At 45.6% G+C, this 21,069-nt stretch overlaps 1 protein-coding gene across 1 annotated transcript in view; it reads right to left on the minus strand.

The window, feature by feature from the left end:
- LOC119167960 (uncharacterized) overlaps positions 1–21,069 on the minus strand; it is a 109,828-nt gene that overhangs the window by 16,189 nt on the left and 72,570 nt on the right. The window contains exons 3-6 of the mRNA XM_037419418.2: positions 19,036–19,225; positions 16,356–16,387; positions 15,956–15,981; positions 7,979–8,160 (exon numbers count right to left, since the gene is read on the minus strand). Of these exons, the coding sequence (XP_037275315.2) occupies positions 7,979–8,160; positions 15,956–15,981; positions 16,356–16,387; positions 19,036–19,225 (430 nt within the window). The remainder of the gene's footprint in view (positions 1–7,978; positions 8,161–15,955; positions 15,982–16,355; positions 16,388–19,035; positions 19,226–21,069) is intronic.

Here is a 21,069-nt window from a genome sequence, read left to right on the forward strand (position 1 = left end):
ACGGAGGGGAATTTTTCGACAACAAGGAACAAAACACCACCAACAAGGGAGACATGAGGACTGTCCCTCTCATACACAACATAAATAGGCAGAGTGCATCAAAGTAACAACAAAAGGGAAAAAAACAATTGTTAGCGTACCAGTTTTAGTTACACGCAACAATATCAACGCGCCATGCAAACAAGAAAAAGAAATAGCCGTGTAGGGCAGCCATCAATACAGAATACACTGCACGAAGGTATGCTACGAACAAAACGGAACAGGTGCGCTCCTCTACTGCAGTGAAATCCTTCAATGTGTGTTACAACGTGTAAAAACAATCAATGCACCGAGCAAAAAAAAATAACTCAAAATAAACTTCTTGTACAATGAAATATGCACATACAAACAGAAAACAAACGACGAAAGGAAAAAAAAGTAACGTGCTCATAGACCTCAAGAACTATATCCGGCTCAAGTAATCGGCTCCCACGTTTTCGCTGCCCTTACTATGCATAATGGTGAACTAGTACTCTTGGAGTAGTAAACTCTATCGAAGTACTCGAGCATTCAGCTGTTTTGCCTGTTGGATATAACTCAGAGGCTGGTGGTCTGTCTGGACACAAAAATGTACTCCATATAAGTACATGGAGAATTTCAGAATTCCCCATACCAACGCGAGACATTCGCGTTTACTGAAAGCTTCTTCCACGGGAAGCCTCCCGTGGAAGCAGCTTTCGGCTGGCATAAGCTGTGGGGTGGAGCTTGCCTTCGTGAGCCTGCGTGAGCATGGCTCCGAGACTTGTGTCCGATGCGTCCGTTCGAAGTACGAATGGTTGGTGCAAATTTGGTAGCCGTAGTATCGGCTCCGTAGAGACATGTTGCTTGAGACTTCGAAAAGCCTCCTCGTGGGCTGGTGTCCCTCTCCTCGTACCTTTTCAGTAAGTTGGCGTGGAAGATTTTTCTGCCGCCAGCCGTGTCTACGACGTAATCAGCTTCACCTTTCTTTTCCCGGACTTCAAAAGGGCCCTTCCATTGCAGCAGCAGCAGCTTGTTCGTGTCGGTTGGAAGTAAAATCAGTACTTTGTCTCCGGGGTTGAAACTCCGCTCCTTCGCCTTTCGATTGTACAGCTTCGTGTACCGTGCTCCGGCTTTTTCCAACTCCTCGTGTGCCAGGCGGCACGTTTCCTCCAAACGGTTCCGAAGGTCGAAGACATGCTGGTACGTCGTCTTAGCTTCTTCAGTCAAGTCAGCGTTCGTCCACAGCTCTTTCAGTATCGCCAAGGGTCCCCTCACATGGCGGCCGTAGAGAAGCTCGAAGGGTGAAAACCCCATACTGGCCTGCGGAACCTCCCTATAGGCAAAGAGGATAGGTGCCAGGTAGTGGTCCCAATCTCTCGGTTTTTCGGCGCACATGCGCTTCAACATTAATTTTAAGGGGCCGTTGAATTTTTCCACCAAGCCATTCGCCATGGGGTGGTATGGGGTGGTGTGGAGCTGGCGCACGGAAAGGAGCCGCGCTACTTCCTTCATCAGGCCCGATGTGAAGTTCGTGCCCCGGTCGCTCAATACCTCGCGGGGGATGCCAAATCGGGAGAACATCTCGACCAGGGCTTCGGCCACTCGCTCAGTTTCGATACTCGGGAGCGCCACTGCATATGGATACCGGGTGGCATAATCCATTAAAGTCAAAATGTATCGGTTCCCATGCTTTGAGGGTGGGTGAATCGGTCCTGCTATATTGATCGCCACTCGCTTGAACGGGGTGTCGATTATGGGTGCCCTCCCCAGTGAAACATGTGGCACACGGCCCTTGGTACGGTGCGCTGACAAATGTCACATGAGGCGGTGAACCATTTTACGTCGGCTGTGATGCCTGGCCAAAAGAACTCCTCCGAGATCCGGTCCTTGGTTTTCTGCGTGCCCAAGTGTCCTGCCATGATACCATCGTGTGCTGTTTTAAGCACAGCTTCTCGGTGGCAGTGCGGAACGACTAATTGGCGTACAAGCCGTCCGTTAGCCTCTGTGTACTGTCGGTACAGCAGTCCCTGTTCCTGTTTATACTCGACGCTTCCCTTCTCATTTCGGCATGTTTGCTTCCTGCCGATCTTCTCAAAACACTATTTGAGTGTCGCATCTCCCCTCTGCTCGCAGCCATAGTTATCTCCCGGCAATCCCGCATGGTCCCTGGCGTACGAAGCTTGGCAAATTTTTCCGGCTGTGCATGTGCTTGGGAATGGGTGAGAGCTGCTGCTACAGGCTCTTCCCTTAGCTCCTTTGTCGAGAAAGGTTTTTCAGTCTTCTTTCTGGGATCAGTAGGAGGTCTTACGCCATCGATATTGCCCAGAATGAGGTCATACAGTGGATCTTGCAGGCATAGTGCTGTCAGATTGCCAGTAAAGTAGGGGGTGTCAACCTCTACCCGTGCTTCGGGCAGCATCTTCGCTGTTCCGTCAACCAAGTAGACGAGTATGCTTGTACCTGTCAGCTCGTCTTCCTTCACCAACTTCCTCCGCACGATTACTGTGTTGCACCCCGTATCCCGCAACACTGATATGTCTGTGCCTCGGAGGGTCCCTGTGGCCACTGGTAGGTTCTCGGCCAGATTTTTTGGCGGTGTCACTCTTACGGCGTTGACGACGGGGACTTTTTCACCTTCCTAAGCTCGATATTACCGTCGCATATGGGATTCTCACGCGTTTCCCTTGGTGCGTAGAGGCAAGACGCCTGGAGTGAGTTATTTGCTCCTGACCGGCAGTCGTTTGCCCTATGTCCTTTTTTCCCACACTTGAAGCAGACGATGGCTACATTAGCGGCAGGTCTGTTGCGACACAAGTGCGGCGGGTGATTGCCACGATTGCAAATATAGCTCCGTGGTAGTGGTGCGTGGCCGTTGCCTCCTTTCTCGTATTTCCCTTTCTCGTCCGTTGTGGGACTATCTTTCTTTGTTTTCGCTAGGCTTGCTCCACCCTGAGCTTCCAAAAACTGGTCCGCCAGCTCAAGCATGTTTCCCAGGGATTCCGCCCTCCTTTCTTTCAAATATAATGCCAGGTTCGAACCACATCCATGCAAAAACCTCTCTCTAACCAACAATGCGCGGAGGGACTCGAATTCTGTCTCAGTTTTGGACAGCTCAACCCATCTATCAAAGTAATGTCTTAAGCGAGCCGCGTACTGTGTTGCTCTTTCACCCCCTACTGGCCTCTCCTTATTAAACTTGTATCGAAACCCATCCGCCGTGAAGCGAAAGCGCTTTAGGAGGGCGGTTTTGACCTTGGTGTAGTCCGCTGCGTCTGTAGGTGGTAGCCGGCCATAAACACTTAGCGCCTCTCCTGTAAGACATGTCGAAAGCGCCGTCGCCCATTGGCTTTCAGGCCATTTTTGACCTCTGGCGATGCTCTGAAACCGGCTTATAAACGCATCTAAGTCGTCCCTTTTTTCGTCAAAGGTGACGAGCACTCTACCTGTGTGTATTCTCAAACTCGGCTGCTCCCGGCATCGCCGTGCTCACTGCTGGATCGGCTCACCCTGCTACTCTCACTGAGGCGAATCTTTATTTGCAGTAACTGCACTTCCAGTTCTCCGGCTTCCCTTGCCGCTTCCCTTGCCGCTTCTCGTTCTTTCTCCCTTTCTTCGCGTTCTCTCTCCTTTTCTTTGCGCTCTCTCTCCTTTTCTTCCCGGGCCAGTGCCCGCTCTTCTCTGGCTGATGCCTGCGCCTGTTCCTGCTGCTCCTTAACCCATTGTCTCAGTTCGGCACCCTCGAGGCCTAACTGTTTACCGTGCGTGATCCACATATCAAAATCCATACACTCCATACTGCAACTGTCACTATAATGTCACTATAAAAACAGCGCAATCATATGCAGGATGCAACCGCTTCAACTGTGTGGCTCTATCACCACGCTGTCCGCACGGTTCTCGTTCACCCCTCACTGTCTTATTCTTGTACGGAACGTCCCCGTTGCGGATGCCAGTTTTGTTACAAGCTGCCACTCTAGCGTCACCAGCTCGAAGTCGGCGACGGGAATGACAGCAGGTTGGTTCGTTCCGTACGCAAGCAGAGACAGTGAAGAGATCAGAGACGTGAGAAAACAAAACAAACTTTACTCTAGTTATATTGCAGCACACGGGATCTAGTACAACACTTCAATACAACTAACAAAATACATCAACACTTGATACAACAAAAAACATAAAAACTATTAATCAGCTTATGCGAGAGAACTATTACAAACTACACAAACTAAGAGAACTACGGAGGAGAAAGTTCGAACATATAAACAGGTGAAGGCATACGTGTGTTGACCGGCAGCGTTGCGTCCCCGACGATCGGATGCGAGAAGTCGAAGAGAGTTCTGGCACGACTGCGATGGCGGCGGTGTTGCAACGCTGGTGACTCCGGTAGGCTAGTGCTTGCAGGTGACTTCGAGCAGGTTGAGCTAACTCGAGGCGAAGTCCCGATGTCTACGTTGCAGACGTTAATATCGCGTCACAACTAGACGAACGGCTAAGTTTAGGTGGCCAGCCGATACACAGCCACACTAAAAACTTCTAGAAGAGATGCTTGTTGATCTGTTTCTACCCCATATTGGTCAGCGACTAGTCTGCCTAGCAGGGCAAAATCCTGCGCTTAAATCCCCCTCGTGCCTCCTCGCTCTCATCCTTGGGGACAAGAGACCTCTACATGAGTCCAGTCATGCGCGTCTCATTGATGGAAACTCCGGCCCAAAAATATATTGACCCCACCCCTTTTTAATTAGGAGAGGGCCCTCAACTAGCGAGAGTGACAACCTGTTGGGGTGTTGTCATATGGCTTGGCCACCAGAGGTTTTCCCACGCTTTTCCCCGTGGGAACGGTCAGACTGTTTGGCTCTCAGCCGGTGCGTCCCGTAGTCTAATCCTTGTTCGGGGTACATCGCGGCCTTCCACGACCTTGCAGACGCCGCCGCAGTTACAAAAGGATCAAACGTCGGCGGCGACGTTCTAAGAGCACCCCATTCTGCACTTTCCGGCTCCCTTTCATGCACCCGCCGTTCTCACGGTCAGTGGGAGAGTACGGCGCCCGTTAATTGCCGTGACGCGGGGCCGTCAAAAATGGCCGTCCGTGACACCACCTAATGGGGAACACTTGCAGTAGTTCCTTCACCATGTAATCTATGTCTTTGCTAATAATCTTAACTTGCGCAAACATGGCGCTCATAAGCATAGCATAACATAAGCGGGAAGCCGCGTGCCATCAGCATCGGTGGTGGTGCACATCTATACACACAGAGCGTGGTGATATTATTGTTCAAAATAGCATTGTCATAGGGTCACGCCGTTGCCGAAGGCTGCAGTTGGAGTGTCCAAGATGGAACTCTTCGTTTGACGAAACTTGTGGCCGAGAAACAGAACGTCAAACTGCAGCAATACACGCTGTCACTGATAGCGGCAAACGGGGCGTCGGCAGTTGATCAAGTCATCTATGGTAAGGCGCGTCAGTATTGGAACATGTGGCATCGAAGGTTCTGGCGTTACCGCGGTCGATTGACCAACTTGACTATTCACATCTTGAGCGCAATCTTAACAGCGTGATCCTAGTCTATCGTAAAGCTTCACGAACATCATGGTGTTGGCTCACAGCTTTTTGTTCGTAGAACCAAAATATATAAACATAAAAGCAAGAAGCGGGTGTGGCAATGTAGTCTTGTCACAGAGCGATGCTAATAGGAATGAACGGCCTAATCGGTGAAACGGAACGTGTGAAGGAGTGTTATTTCTTCCTTGTTTGGCTCCAATCGCCAATCTTCGCTACTATTTCGTGTTCTGTATTATTGTTGGTAAATGAAACGGGAACAGTCGAATGAGTGGCCTCAGCTATAGCAGTGATATAGTGTGAGCCATCCATTCATCACTATTGGTAGGAGCGCACATCACGTGATTGAAAGCAAGAATGGGGCACACGATCAAGAAACCACACGGGTGTATCAAGCACGAGTGTGCCAACTGTCTGGGCACACCGATGTTTGCGCTTTATTTGGTACTGACAGTACCTGAAACAAGATTTAATATGGAGGAGCAACTGGCCAAATCCACGTTGGTTGTCCACGACAAACCACATTTAATCTTCTTTTTCTTTAGAGCAGAGATCTCCCAGCTGGCTTAGCCACATATAAAGAAGCTATCTTCATTTCGCAGCAATGTTTTGCCCTTCTTTACCTATACTTGTTGACAATATATTCAGCAATGAAATCTCCACAGATTTGCATGTTCGTGAGTAGATCAATGCCATATTTTGTACAACTGTGATCTCTTGGAACGCAGGGTTTCTTGTTCTTTCTCCTAAAGTTTTCTTTTTAATTATGCACACACACGAAAATAAAACGTTTTCTCGTCTAGGGCATCATTTTATCACTGGTTTTTGTGAGTTTATAATTATTGGTTTAGCAATAGTTGATTTCACTAGTAATCAGGAGTTTCCTGTCGACTTCTAGAGGTACTTCAGTGCCAATTAACCCTCGCTATTTTGGCATGCGTTAAGAAATTGAAAGCTCATAATACGCACACCAAAACGACCGCATGAATGTGAGGCGCACTATTAGGGTGACCGCAAAACAATTTTGGTCTTTTAGGGCTCTTTAACTGGCATGTTGCAAACTTTCGCATTTTGGCCCTAGAGAAATACACACGCCGTAGACGACAATTGAACGTGACGCTCACGTTGAGCTGTGTAGCATCGTATGCAAAAAGGTATGATGGTGCAACTTGTTAACCTCGAAGGAGGTGATTATCTTCTCGTAATGAGGTTAGTAGCTAACGTGCTTGCTTGGACGAGTTGGTACGACATTATTCACATAAAAAAACAGCGCCAATAATGAGGGACAAAAAAAAAGAGACAGACAGCGGCACGGACTTACAACAAGACTTATTTGCTTGAACCGCGCAGTATATACTTGAGCAGTATCTGACAAATCGGAAGAATGACAAACCAAAGAAAACAGAATTCGCCTAACAACCAAGTAATACAATCAGGCAGGTGTCTAAATGAGTGGCTGAAAGAGCACGCACACAATGTCTCTTCTACAGTATCGGGCCACCTCGGAGTTCATCGCCAGGACTGCGGTTGCGTCCCCAACTTTCAGAATCGTACGGTCATTAGGCGGCATCGGAATGAGATGATACGCGAAATTTGTGAAGCGGCAGAAATAGAAAGGCTGGGTAATCTATGTGTAAGCAGTCAGCAGGCCTTCGATTGCTCTATCACAAAAATAAGTAGATTTTGTTCAGAATGTTGCACACGCGATGTTCATGGCGCGTTATCAAGATGATTATTCGGTTGTTAGGCGAATTCTGTTTTCTATGGTTTGTCAGTCCTCGTATTTGTAAGATACTTCTTAGGTATATATTGCGCGGATCAAGCAAATAAATCTTGTTGGAAGTCAGTGCCACTGTCTGTCCCCTTCTTTTCTTGTCCCTCGTTGTTGGCACTGTTTTTTATGTGAATGAGGTCAGTAGGTGACGTGATCAACCATATTGTTGCCGCTACCACACAATCATGCTATCCTCTTTGATCAGAGAAAGCTACTCCAACTGACACATTTTGTGAATCTATGTCTAAAACTTTATCTGAAGTGGGACTGACGTCACATTGATTAAGGAGCTGAACAATTTGGCATATCGCGCAATTGCGTTCAGACTATTGCCGAAAGCGAGAGGGAGGCAAACAACTGGTGAGAAAGAGAGAAATTTATTACGAATAAGAACTCTTATGTGAATCCACTTGCCTTGAGTGACAGCTGAGAGTCCTCACCTCAGAATTTTAGTGCGCGGGGAAGGAAGGTAATCAACGAGGAAGCTGCGTTCCCTAGGTTGGAAAAGCACATCGCTTACGTGCCAATATTGTCTCAGGCCAGTGTTACCGATTAGGTTTATCGACGCTAGGGTAGGGCCATTAGGTGTGACGAGCTTGTCTAAATGTTTAATAATTTTCGCGAGCAGAATAAAATGCGTATGCACTTACGTTCTTTGGTCGGTGACCCATTCGTAAAAGAAGTCGTAGTCGTAATCATAAAGGTAGGGGCCCACGATTTCTGATTTCTCCAACGTACGTTTTTGATACTTAATGCAGAATTCGCTTAGAACAAGAGAACTGTTGTTATAACTTCTCCTAGTTATCCAGATGTTTTGATCGGTATCTAGCAACTGAAAATGAAGCAAGTGTAGTGTTCTCCGCATTTGTAACTAGCTATTCTGCTGTACTCGCTGCAGAACAACAGCCTTCTGTTCAGCGATATGCACTGGAGCCTAGGTACAACGATATAACTTGAAAACGGTAAATCATTTTGTTATACACTATAATGCTGGAGCAGCCTAAGCAGCGATTCTGACTTTCAAATCAATAGCTTTACTTGCACTAAATTTCTGCACACTAAAATGAATTAGTTTTGAATAGAAACACATCATAAGCAAGAAAACCTTGGCCTGCATGCAACATTTAAGAATAAGTCAACACGAAAGCTGGGAGAGCTGGTAAGTTAACATGTTCGGCTAAATATGCAATGCGGTACACACGAATGGCTAAAAAACAGACGACACGAGCGCTGACTCCCAACTTTTCAGGCGAAAAAAAAACAGGCCTGCGTTCACCTATATTTGAATCAGGATGTAACCACACTTTTAAATACATTTTAAATGTTGGACCATGTGACATCAAATATACTGTATATTTGTGAAATATGTATGAAATATTTATGAACTATTTTGCTTTTTATACTCCATTTTTTATAGCCTCGTGTAGTACAAGAATTTATTCGTTATGTATAGATATAGCCACGCCACCCACGTTTTTAGTTTGCCTGTGCATTAAATGCCGTTGAAAGGAAGTGTCAGCTAAAGCAGTTGGTATTTACTTCGCTACAACCGGTCATTTTCTATGCCAGTATTTGTTATAACGGGTCCCCACTGTGCATTTGCAATATAACTCAACTTTATCATGTCTTATCATTTGCTTCGTCGTTTTGTTTATAACTTATAACTGAGTCTGTGCGATGCATATGACACGTCGAAAACTGATCAGCAATGTTTAGTATATCTAAAGTATCCGAGCAACTAACTGCAGAAACATATACCAGCACTAATCAACAAAAAATGTTTTAATATCGCACTGGGCAAAACATTGCATCTGGTGAAGCGAAAACGTTGTGGATGGCGCCACTTTCTATTTAATAAATCTCGAAGGCAGAATGTAAACCTATGTAAACCTTGTTTCACTGCAACAATTTGGAAGTACGCTTGTTAACTTCGTGAACACATCCACGCCGCAATTTACAGAAATATCTCCCCAACCCTCGCATTATCATATAGCTCTTGCAAGGTATTTTGCTTTCGCCAGACATAGAGCAGAAAAAGATAGCGTCTTCATTATACATATCTGAATAGATATATAACAAACATTTCAATTCCAACACGAGTGAATGTGGGGCATACGCACAGTTCGCGTACCAAAGACATGCCCTTTTACAAGAGTTGATTGTTGGGCCTTCCACAAACTCAGTTGGTAGTGTGCGTCTGTTCTTGTCTACTCGTTCTCATGTGTCCTGTATAGTTGTGCAACTCACGATGGTTTACATCCTTTTTAACGGTGCAAAATTTCACTGTGAGTAGCCATTGCTCTGCTCTCTGAGATCTTGGGGGTCTGTACCCCAACCCTTAAATGTATAATCAGTTGTGCAGCAATGAGAGAGCTTTCATTCTAGGAACTTTCATTGTTCTTCTATAAAAGAGGGGAGGGGGCAGGTGTATGGTGATTCTTCCTTTCAGTGAACAAGCAAGTTGTTTGTAAAGGAGGAAGACGAAGTGATACTCTTGTGGAACACATCTTGCGGTCTGTGCTGTATTTTCTGCGTTCCACAGTGCAACAGCGGGGTCTCCAGCTCCCTACATCGCGGTCATAGATGTACGATCCCCGGAGATCCAGCCCAGTACCAGTTCATCCACGGGCATTGCTTCAAGAAAGCGTGGTAATCCATCTAGTGAGAGCAAGGGCACCGAGCTGTACTCTGTGTACTCTGCATCAGACTACGAGTCCTCGGAAGACGGCTTCGAACCTGTGCTCTACCGCAAGGCCAAACGAAGAATCATGAACGCATCATCGGCATCAAGTACAGCCACTGTGAGGACAGCGCCTCAGCGATCGCCTCTTTCTATTCTGTTTGTGCCGCAGACTACTACTGCCAATCTACGCTTCCCCAACAGGCAAGCACTGTCCTTGTACCTTGAAAACATTGTGCCTAACGAGATTAAGGACATCAGGATAAACACGAGAAAGAATATTTTGGCAATCGACGTGAGGAACCCGAGTGCACTGAACACGCTACGGCATGTGTCGGAGCTGGGAAACATCAAAGTCCGATCCATCATACCAGCAAATGGTGACACCGTAACAGGAGTTATCTATGGCATAGACACTGAAATCGCCAATGAAGATCTTCCTTTGCTGATAAAACCAGTGAGTGAAAACAACGTCATTGTGCTTGCTGGTCGCCTAGGCAACTCTCATTGTGTGCGAATAACATTCAAGGGTGACTGTATTCCCTCTTACGTGAAGGTTGGCCATTTCCGTCACCAGGTTCGCCCATTTATTCCCAAGCCTATGCAGTGTTTCAAGTGCCAGAAGAGTGGTCACGTGAAGGGCGTTTGCAGAAGTTCCGCAGTGAGCCCTTGATGCACTGAACACCACTCAGAAGACGACTGTAATGCAACTACGTTGAAATGCCCCAACTGCCAAGGAGCTCACAGTGCTTCCTCCAAGGACTGCTTCCTCAGAATAAGAAATAGATTTATATTCTGAGACAAATGGTGCGAGACAACTTGACTCACAGAGAAGCTGCGCAAAAAGTAAGGCGAAGGCGCCGTCATCGTCGAAGGTCCTCACAAAGGACAGTGCAAAAGCTGACGAGAAAGTCAGAAACTGAAGTGAAATCGAAAGGCGCGGCTCCTAGCACGGCAAACATCTGCGCTGAAAGAGAAGATGCTGGAAAATCTTTCTCTCCAAAGGAATGGCCATCCCTTCAGTCTAGACGATCTGTTGAGCCTCAACAGAAGCCGCCTAAACGACCTGTTGAGCCTCAACAGAAGCTGCCTCAAGAAGAAGCACAAAATGCTGCAGCGGCCGGGAAGCCAGATCATCGCGTGATGGTGATGCTAAGATCATTAGTGGACACCATTCGCATGTTGTTAAGTGACATGAATATACCGTCAGCTAAAAGTGCCCTTCAAGTACTGGACGCGCTTAGTCCAGTGCTAGCAGCCCTAGAGTAGACCATGGCTAACCCACCACTGTCTTTCAGGGATGAGGTTCGTAAAGCAGCAATACTGCAGTGGAATGCCAGGGGACTGAAATCGCGCATTGGTGACTTTCGTCTATTTGTGTACGTCAATATGTTTCCCGTAATCGTCATCTGTGAGCCGAACTTATCGAGTGCAATACGACTCTCGGAATACGAACCTTTTATGTCGTCTACTGCTACTGAAAGCAGCAAGGTTCTGGTGTACATTCGCCGAGACCTCACTTACATCCTTCAACCTGTACCACCTCATGACGGAAACCAATACGTATGCCTAAGAGTGAAAAAGAGGAGGCTCAACATCACTGTGGTTGGCGCATACCTATCACCATCAAGCTGTTTCGATCAAAAAAGACACCGAGACATCATAGCGTTAACTCCTGACCCGTGTGTTATCATTGGGGATTTTAACGCTGATCATACATTATGGGGAAGTCAGAATACCAACATGAAGGGCAGAAGCTTGGTGTCTTTTGCCTCCGACAACCAACTTTGGTTACTGTACGATGGCAGCCCTACATTTTTACGTGGTTCCACTTACAGTAGCTGTCTCGACTTGGCTTTTGTTTCGCGAAGCGTAGTGAAACATACTGAATGGTTCACGAATATAGAAACGCATAGGAGGGATCACATTCCCACATACGTCAAGATCAGAGGATTGTCGCCTCCTAAAGTGCGCGACATGGTTAAAAGAAAGGACTGGAAAAAATTTCAGTCTCGTATGGAAGACCAATGCCAATAACACATATCCGATTTACAAGAGGCCATCAAGAGCACTGTAAAAGAGACTGTGTGTACGATCCTATGCCCTGTAAGAATCATGGACATCGACATAGAGCTGGAGCGGCTTCGAGCCTTGCGACGACGAGCTGAAAGAAGTTACCGGTGCACGAAGAACATAGAAGATTTATGGACTGCTAGACGTATGCAGAAGAAGATCAAACGTCGGTTGGACAAGCTGGAATTCCAACGCTAGATTACTTTCTGTGAGTCACTCGACCCTCGTAAGCCTTTATCGCAGATATGGAGGACGGTTAGAGGTTTGCTCTCATCGCCCATTCAGAAGTCACCATTCAAGGCCTTATCCCTTCACCGAAATCGACCACATGTGGACGTTGCTGAAGAGTTCTCTGCCGGATTATCAGAGCAAACTACAGCCATCAGCAGCTCACCACTTTCGAGCAGTTGTCCGCCACCACGTGATTCCTGTATGAACTGCCCGTTCACCATTCAGGAGCTCAAAGCAGCACTCACTTCATGCAAACGTACCTTCGAACCAGGACCTGACGGAATCTCCTACAGAGCCCAGTGTCATCTGGGTGAGCGTGCGCGAATAGCTCTACTTCAGCTATATAGTGATTGTTGGCTAGAGGGCACTGTCCCCTTAAGTTGGAAAACTAGTCGTCTAGTACCATTACTAAAACTTGGCAAATCACCATTGGAACTCTCCTCCTATCGCCCGATCGCATTGGCTAGTTGCGTGGGTAAAGTGATGGAGAGAATGATTCTCGGCCGACTCGAGTGGTACTTGGAGTATCATGAGATCTACCCAAATGCCATGGCTGGCTTTTGACGTGGTCGATCATCGATCGATGGCGCCGTCGACCTAATCACGTACGTTGAACACGAGAAAGGCCGTAAGCGTCTTTGCGCCTCTCTGTTCCTTGACGTCCAAGGAGCCTATGATAACGTTACACATGAAGCCGTCCTTACCGCACAAGAAGAGATTGGAGTGGGTGGCCGATTGTTTAAGTGGATACGCAGTTATCTCCAAATGCGATCCTATTTTGTGAGTACAGAGACCGGGAACACGTCTACACATTTCAGTTGTCGTGGCGTCCCTCAGGGTGGTGTACTGAGCCCCGTGCTATTCAATATAACACTAATCGCTCTCCATACGCACCTACCAAACAATATTTATCTATCAACATACGCTGATGACATCTGCATATGGACATCTGCCGTAACTCGCCTGCAGTTACGAGCGAGAATACAGAGAGCTGCTACTGCAACTACTTTGTATCTACGCAATCGAGGCCTGGAAATTTCCTCCGGAAAGTGCGCTTTTCTGGCATTTACGTGCAAACCCATGTCGAATTACAGAGTGTCAATTAACGGTCAAAATATACCATATCGTCGATCTCACAAATTTCTAGGTGTCATAGTCGACAGAGACATATCATGGAGCCCTCATGTGTCGCATTTGAAAAAGCGATTGACAGGCTTATGCCATCTTTTCAAGTTTCTCGCTGGAAAGACTTGGGGAATGCAGCCTAATGCTATGTTGCGACTGTAGAGGGTGCTTTTTCTTGGCTTTTTACAATACAGTCTGCCTGCATTATCAAACGCCAGCAAAACAAGTCGACGCATGATACAAAGCGTTCAGGCACAGGCGCTTCGAATATGTCTAGGTCTGCTTCAGGGTGCCTCAACAATGGCGACTATAGCTATAGCCAAAGACCACCTCGTGCAGACCCATATTGAAATTGAAGCTTTGAGGACACACATAAGGCATGTGGGCCGGACTCCCCATCACCACCTAGCCTCTCCACCAGTATATAGACCTCATAATTTTTTTTGTCGAACAGTAACTCCACATGGTGACTTCCTACCAACTGGTTTTACGCCTGCGACGAGACCTTCAATTCCTCCGTGGTGCCTGAAACATCCAGTCATCAACCTGACAATACCAGGCATCCAGAAAAAAACGAGATTTCTCAATACCAGCCTTCAAGCAGCTCGCCTTACTTCTGCTGTACGAGAAGTACCAAGACTGCACCCACATCTACACCGACGGCTTCGTCCTGCCAAACAGCTCAACTACGGCGGTCGTTATTCCAACGCACGCCAAAACCATCAAATTCAGGACAGCTCATGCAGCCACAACAACGGCATCAGAGCTTGCAGCGCTTGGCGCTGTGCTGCATTTCATTAACGACCAAAGCACGCAACGGTGGACGATTTTCTTCGACTGCAAGGCGGCACTGCAGTCACTTCTCAACTCTACGCTACGCTATGGTCCACACGAGCAGTTGGTATTTGAAACTGCAGCAATGCTACACCTTTTAAAAGAGAAAGGTCACCACGTTATATTTCAGTGGTTGCCAAGCCACTGTGGAATTATCGGTAACAAACGAGCTGATCAAGCTGCCTGTTCAGCCCATACAGAAGACAACGACCAGTCAATACCTCTCTCAAGGACGGACGCTGCTAGGAGGCTCCGCATGCTTGCTTGCCAACGCTCCATGGCTCTTTGGAATGAGCCTCTCTTTACGCATGCAAGATTACGATCCCTTGATCCAACGTTAAGCATGCAGCCTCCAACAAAAATTCGACGAGGTGACGCTACTGCTCTGTGCAGACTATGGTTGGGAGTCGCGTTTACCCGTGCGTACGCGTTCCGCATAGGTATGGCCGACACCGCCGACTGTGCACACTGCGGAGATGAAGAAACAATTCGACATACCCTGTGTGACTGCCCGAAATATAACCTGGAAAGACAACACCTTTCTAATAAACTAAACAGGTTAGACGACCAGCCGCTGTCAGAAGAAAGTATACTGCGCCATCGTCATGACTCATCGTCACAGAAGAAAGCCGCGCAAGCGCTACTGAGCTTCTTACGAAGTACTGGCCTGTCGGAACGCCTCTGAGTGGACTGATTTTATGTGTGCGTGCGTGTCGGTGTTTTTCTCTTACCTTTTTTAACTCTCCCTTTCTCTTTCAAACCCCTATTCCCCAACCCCAGTGTAGGGTAGCATACCGGATACTAGCGTCTGGTTAACCTCCCTGCCTTCCTTTTTCCTCGTTTCTCTCTCTCTCTCTTCCTTTCAGTGTCTATGTGTGTATTCGCTGACGTACGTTCCTAAGAGTGAAGCTCTCAAAGCTCGTTATAAGATGTCCGCCATTGGCTAAGAACCTTCCGCGCCACTCATCAAGCCACACTTGCACTGAGGTGCAGCCATGGTCAAGCAACGCCCACCGCCGGAGGCAGCGCGCGCAGCTGACGCGCCGAGTTTGGCCAATGTGGCGCGAGCCAAATACGAGCGACGAAAGGTCCCGGCTTCTGGCGAGGAGGAGACAGCCAGGTTTGCACGTTAGTTTTTGGCGCTAGGGTTTCAACATTATTGCAAGGTCTCTGACCGGCGGTGGTTTGACTCGGCTCTCTCTGCACCAACGGAATACCTAGCATCACCATGAAGGCCAGGTTAAACCACTTCGCAGTCTCTTATGATTTACGCGACTGGTGTAAACTTCGTCATGCCTTTACTACAATACTCGCAGGGTTGCGTTCGGTGTGCTGGTATTACGAAGTTTTGTGCCACACTAATTACGCAAACATTTGCTTGGCGCGTCATGCCATTACTACTACGAAAGCTGGCCGGACACCTGTTGTATTGTAGCGCACATACTACTTATCATGAATTACAACAATTTGCTGTCATTCATTGTGAAATTGTTTTCGTGGACTTTATAAGAACCTAGGAATACAGCGTAGCTACATATATATATATATATATATATATATATATATATATATATATATATATATATATATATATATATATATATATATATATATATATATATATATATATATTTATATATAAGTTCATACCAGTATGTACAAACAAATGAACGCAATGACTTACAGCGAGAAGTTGGCGCCCATCACTTCCTGAAATATAAAAAGCACGGTGGTGAAATTAAGTAATAACAATAATTAAATCACAAAAAATTTCGAGAAGGACTGAAAGGTGGCAAAAGCCATGAATAAGAATCTTATTTAGAACATGAAAAAGCTCCACATCTAAGGCGAGAAATGGAGGCATATAAAACTAGGCAATTATAAATATGGGAACAGCACCCACTTTCAATCAGAATCTGGCCGCTACCATTCATTGTGGCGATCAATTTGATGTCAAGTAACTAGCGAGTAGCCGACTATACCAGAGTTGTTGCTGTAAGCCAAGCCTACGAGTTATCTTGTTTTCGTGTGACGTTGGATCATAGCATTAAGTCAAACACTGGAGTAGTAGAATCAAAACTTACGTCCACTCTTGGTGTTGTTTAGAGTAAAGCCGCTGCGAAGAAAAAATGAACGTATATAAGTATGGCATTCTAGTTTTACTACAGTCAAAAGCATGGCGAGTGTACAGGATGTCCCAAATATAAAGCAGTAGGATTAGAAAAAAAAACAGGAATGTCGCCACGCACATACAGCTAGTGCATATTGTTCTCATTACGCTCTAGTACCCACTACTAACTAAGCTTAGTTAATTAGTTATCTACATGTTTCTAACTCTATAAATACTCGCTTAATCATTAAAATATGAAATAGACATCCGCAGGCGTGTTGAAATGAGATCTGACTGCGCTAGTTTCCACAACGTAGCAATCGCATGCTCTTTTTTTTTTGGCTAAATCAGAAAGCCCATGAAATCTGAAAAAAAATGACACGTGACAAACGGAAGCGCATCAGGAAGCAGCCAGCACAAAGGGGATCACTGGGAGGTATAGCAAGTGAAGATTACGCTCCCATGGTTTGCAGGTGTGAGTGTTGTCCCCTGTTATTCTTTATTAGTTCGCGTTCTTTATCAACCGGAAAAAAATCAGTACGTAATTAGTACGTTGTTGCAAATAGCACAGATAGATGTCTTTTGAGCATACCCACATATGAATTATCTACAGTTTAATGATTAGGCGGGTACTTGCTGAGTTTGAAACATAATCGCGGCTAATTAACAAAGCTTCATGAAGAAAAAGTTTAGTATCAGTTAAGGCATACAGTACAATGTAGACAGTATACACTTAGTGCTCTTCACGCAACGACGTTATTGTTTGTTTATATCGCCCTGCTTGATATTTGGCACGTACTGCGTGTATTCTGACGTGGAATATTTCATGAAATAATTATCAACCGCTTGGCAATAACAGCTACGGTGCCAGGATGCCAAATTTCAGAGCGCAGGTTTGGAACCGGCAATGCCTTTTTACAGGGCCGCTGTTGGTGCCCTGTAGAAACACAAGTGCAGTCAGCTTTAGGTGCATCTTAATGAATGTCATGAGGCTGTCGAAATTAATCCGGATATCGCATATCATAGTTTGTCTTGTAATGTCATTGCTGTTTGGGCAACGAAATCAATTATTTTCATTATTGTATTCAATGCTGTTATTATTATCGTGATCATTGATGTATCAATATCCCTTTGTTTGTGCGACTCTTCTCCAGCTCTACCTTAGCATTGCAATATTCGATGAACACCATGCTGTAGGTGTGAACATCGCGAACGCGAACAGTGGCTTGCGTTACGACGCATGTGCAGTGGCAGTGACCGCACCGCAAGGGCTTGCGGTGCGCTATTCTAAAACTCCATATTTTCACGGTGTCCTATTTTTGGACATGTCCGATTCGGCCTTACCTGATTGGCTGGAGCGCGCCGCCTGTTTCCGGTCTTTTTCCGCAACGTCATTTTGTACGCAACGTAGCTTTCAGAAGTCTGGACACAAATTAGAATGGCGGAATGGGTTTCGCCACAACGAATGGTGCCCCCAAAGATTTGCGTTTGGACGCACATATCGGAAGCCGTGCATAGATTCTTCTCACGTTAGCCCTTGAATTAAGTTCAACGTGGCCGCCCACCTGACGCCCCTGAAAGGTCTGTACGCATTCTTTGCATCGCTCTTCAAACGTCTCAACACATTTGTACGGGCACGTTCAGACTTGTCAAGTTTGTTTACGAATTATGTTACTCGACTTGTCATCTACTTAGTTTCCTTTTACGCTGGGAATGTGCTGGAAGGTTCGGCGTGCCGATGTGGTCAAGCACGCCATGACGTCACAAATAACTTCTTTTTTTTTTCGTATCCAAAAGCCCTCAGGTGAATCGAACATCCATAAGCTCTGGACACCGCGAGAACGGCTGCCCTGTTCAGAACTGTTTCCGAACTTGCGGTCTCCGCTCACTCGCTTCAGCGGTTCTTTTCGTTCGCAGGAAAATAAATGGGGCATGGCGCTTCCTTAGTGATTTTTTTCAGCGAATATATCAATTGAGCTTAGATCTTCTATCGCAACGGTCAAGAACCAGTTTAGCTAAGGGAAGCATAGCAAAAAGTATGATGAAGCCAAAGCCCCTCCGCCAACTCCGTTGACCTTTGTCCTTTCTGACAGCAGGGTTGCACTTGATCATTTATTACAAAATAACATGCAATATTTATTACGCTCTTATATGTAATGCCTCGAAAATCGATACGTGCCCCAGAGTTTAAGCTGTACCAGTACGATTGCTGACACATCAGAAAGAATACGTTAACAAACTCAGCTACTCTGCCCCATTGCTGTTGCTTATAACATGGCCTAAAGTACCTCGAAAAGTGTTTCACTACAGATAGTACTCGTAATTCCCTATACCTTCAGTGCGATTTAACGATTTATTTTCAACAGCATTTGCGACATTCCAGGTGCACGTGTTGGGCAAGATGGGTGGAAGTTTTGCTTCAGAATATAAACTCATTAGTGCGGCCGCTTCTCTCAAACGTATTTTTTTTCGTATCCGGCGCAAGTCACGCGTATCAACCCTAAGGTACTTACTTCTTTTATACATAGTGATCTGCAAGCCCGCAAGAGTGAATTGCTTTCAAATGTACGCCATAATATTGCACTATGCATATCGAACGCTTCAATTCATTGAAAAAAAAAAACAATTTATTTAGTAAGCCAGTAAATACTCACCCGCATTGGAGTACACAAAGCGTCTTCGAGTTGAATGAGTTGACTGTCGGGAATACTCCGACGCTTGTGCAGATATTGTATGTTTCGCAAGTTTGGCTTGTTATGTTATAGAAGTACTGTATCTTATAAGAGTACTGTTGTTTTGAACACTCGCCCTCTCGAGGTTCCTCACAGATTGAAGCGTCTTCGTCTGAATTTCGGAGGATAGCAATTGTGTCAGCTAACTTGACTGAACGAATGTACATGTTAGGTATAAAATAAAAAAAAAACGACAAGAAGGGCAAGAAAGACGACTACAAATTACCGAGAGTACTGATTTTGAGCACACTTCTCTTTCACGGACTTTAGTGCGTCCATGCTAATAGTTTTTTTATTTGCAATTGAACGCGTAATTTGTGCTTCACTGCAAAGGCAGTCGAAAGACGATGCCTTATGTCTGGAGGCAGTGTATGATATATGATGCCATCTGGCAGTAATTTAAAGAAACGAATGTTTGTTTTAATTAGAACGCAGAGAAACTGGCTCGCTAAAGCCTCTAATTTTGTTTTAGTGAAGCGTAAGAAAAACCCACTTTTTCGTTTGTAGCGTCGAATTGCCGGCACAGCGTAATAAACACTTCGGACTTTAGAATTACCTATCTGTGCATTTTATGAATTAAAAAGACACGCTGCCCAACATTTACGCATTGATGTCGCGCCTCAAATATGCGTAATATTTGCTTTTTGATTGACAATATTCACAAACATAAACGCAGCCGCCAGATCGAGATGTGCGGGCTTTGAGCACGGGCGTAGACTTTCACAGGGTGGCTGAATTGTTCGACAGACATTAACAGCCGACAGACAGACGAAAATATTTACGTTGGAGTATCCCAAAAAAGGCTATCGTACTTAATATCAAAAAGAAACTAAACGCTTGAAAAATGCGGATAAGAGTGCTTGCACTGGCGTATGCTGTTAGCAAGAGGAACTACGGCGGCCGCCAGAAAGGAGAACAAAAAATGGTGCGTGGTTCGAGGACATCGGTTCTTTTTGGCTGGAATAGACGGCAGCGTTGACATGTGCTGCTGTCTCTCCTCAGGCGCACTGCCCTTAAAGCCGAGGTCATCTCAGAACAAAATCTTCCGATTTTGTATGTATAATAGTGGTCATAAGTACGAAGAACCGCGATTTGAGGCTGAACAAAAAAATGTTGCATCATTGTTCTTATAAATATTCATGACGTCGTTTACCCTTTCGTACCAGTTTGATCTGTTATGCATTATATATCACATTGACACGTGTGTATATGAAAACGTGTGTATATGACAAGTGTGTATTGACACGTGTGTATATGATACATAGCCTTTTCATGGGAACTGCTGTATTTGTTTTCGTTCAGATTGTGCAATTATATTGATCAACATTACCATATTTTTGTATAGTGTTTCTTTTATTTGTATACCAATGCTTCCGACCCATTCATTTTAGGTAGCGGGAGCTAGTCAAGCTGTTTAAATACAGCTTTTACTCCCACTATCCTTCATGTAGTCTCAAACATGAAAATAAAGATTCAATTGAATTGAATTCAATTGAATATTGGATGTAATGAAGGTAGATGTTCTCATTTCTGTGGTTGCTAAGTTTCGTATTATTTAAAGTGCGAATAGCCCCCCAGATTCATCTAACAATATTTAGAGTGTTTAAAAGACGCCATGAACAAAAGCAATATTATTTCGGAGTAGTGATACAAGAGAATTACTTACGTCATATTTGAGGGATTCGACAAATGAAAAAAAATAGTGGCTACTTGTTGGAAAACCAGCCCCTCCATGTTTGCTGTGTTAACTTGAACTTACTACTCTGTTTCACTGCATTAGCCACCAGACATATGGCATGTATACGAAGATTGGTATGCGTGCCGTGTTTTAGTTACAACCGCAGTAAAACCGTGCGCACCTTACCATCTGCAGTACAACACGAAAGGTAACGGGGAAGGGTTACACGCTCGAAGTTACCCTATTCCTCAAAACATGCGCCCTGAGCGAAACGAGGG

This window comes from Rhipicephalus microplus, chromosome 6, assembly GCF_043290135.1.
Source record: "Rhipicephalus microplus isolate Deutch F79 chromosome 6, USDA_Rmic, whole genome shotgun sequence".
Taxonomy (NCBI): Eukaryota; Metazoa; Arthropoda; class Arachnida; order Ixodida; family Ixodidae; genus Rhipicephalus; species Rhipicephalus microplus.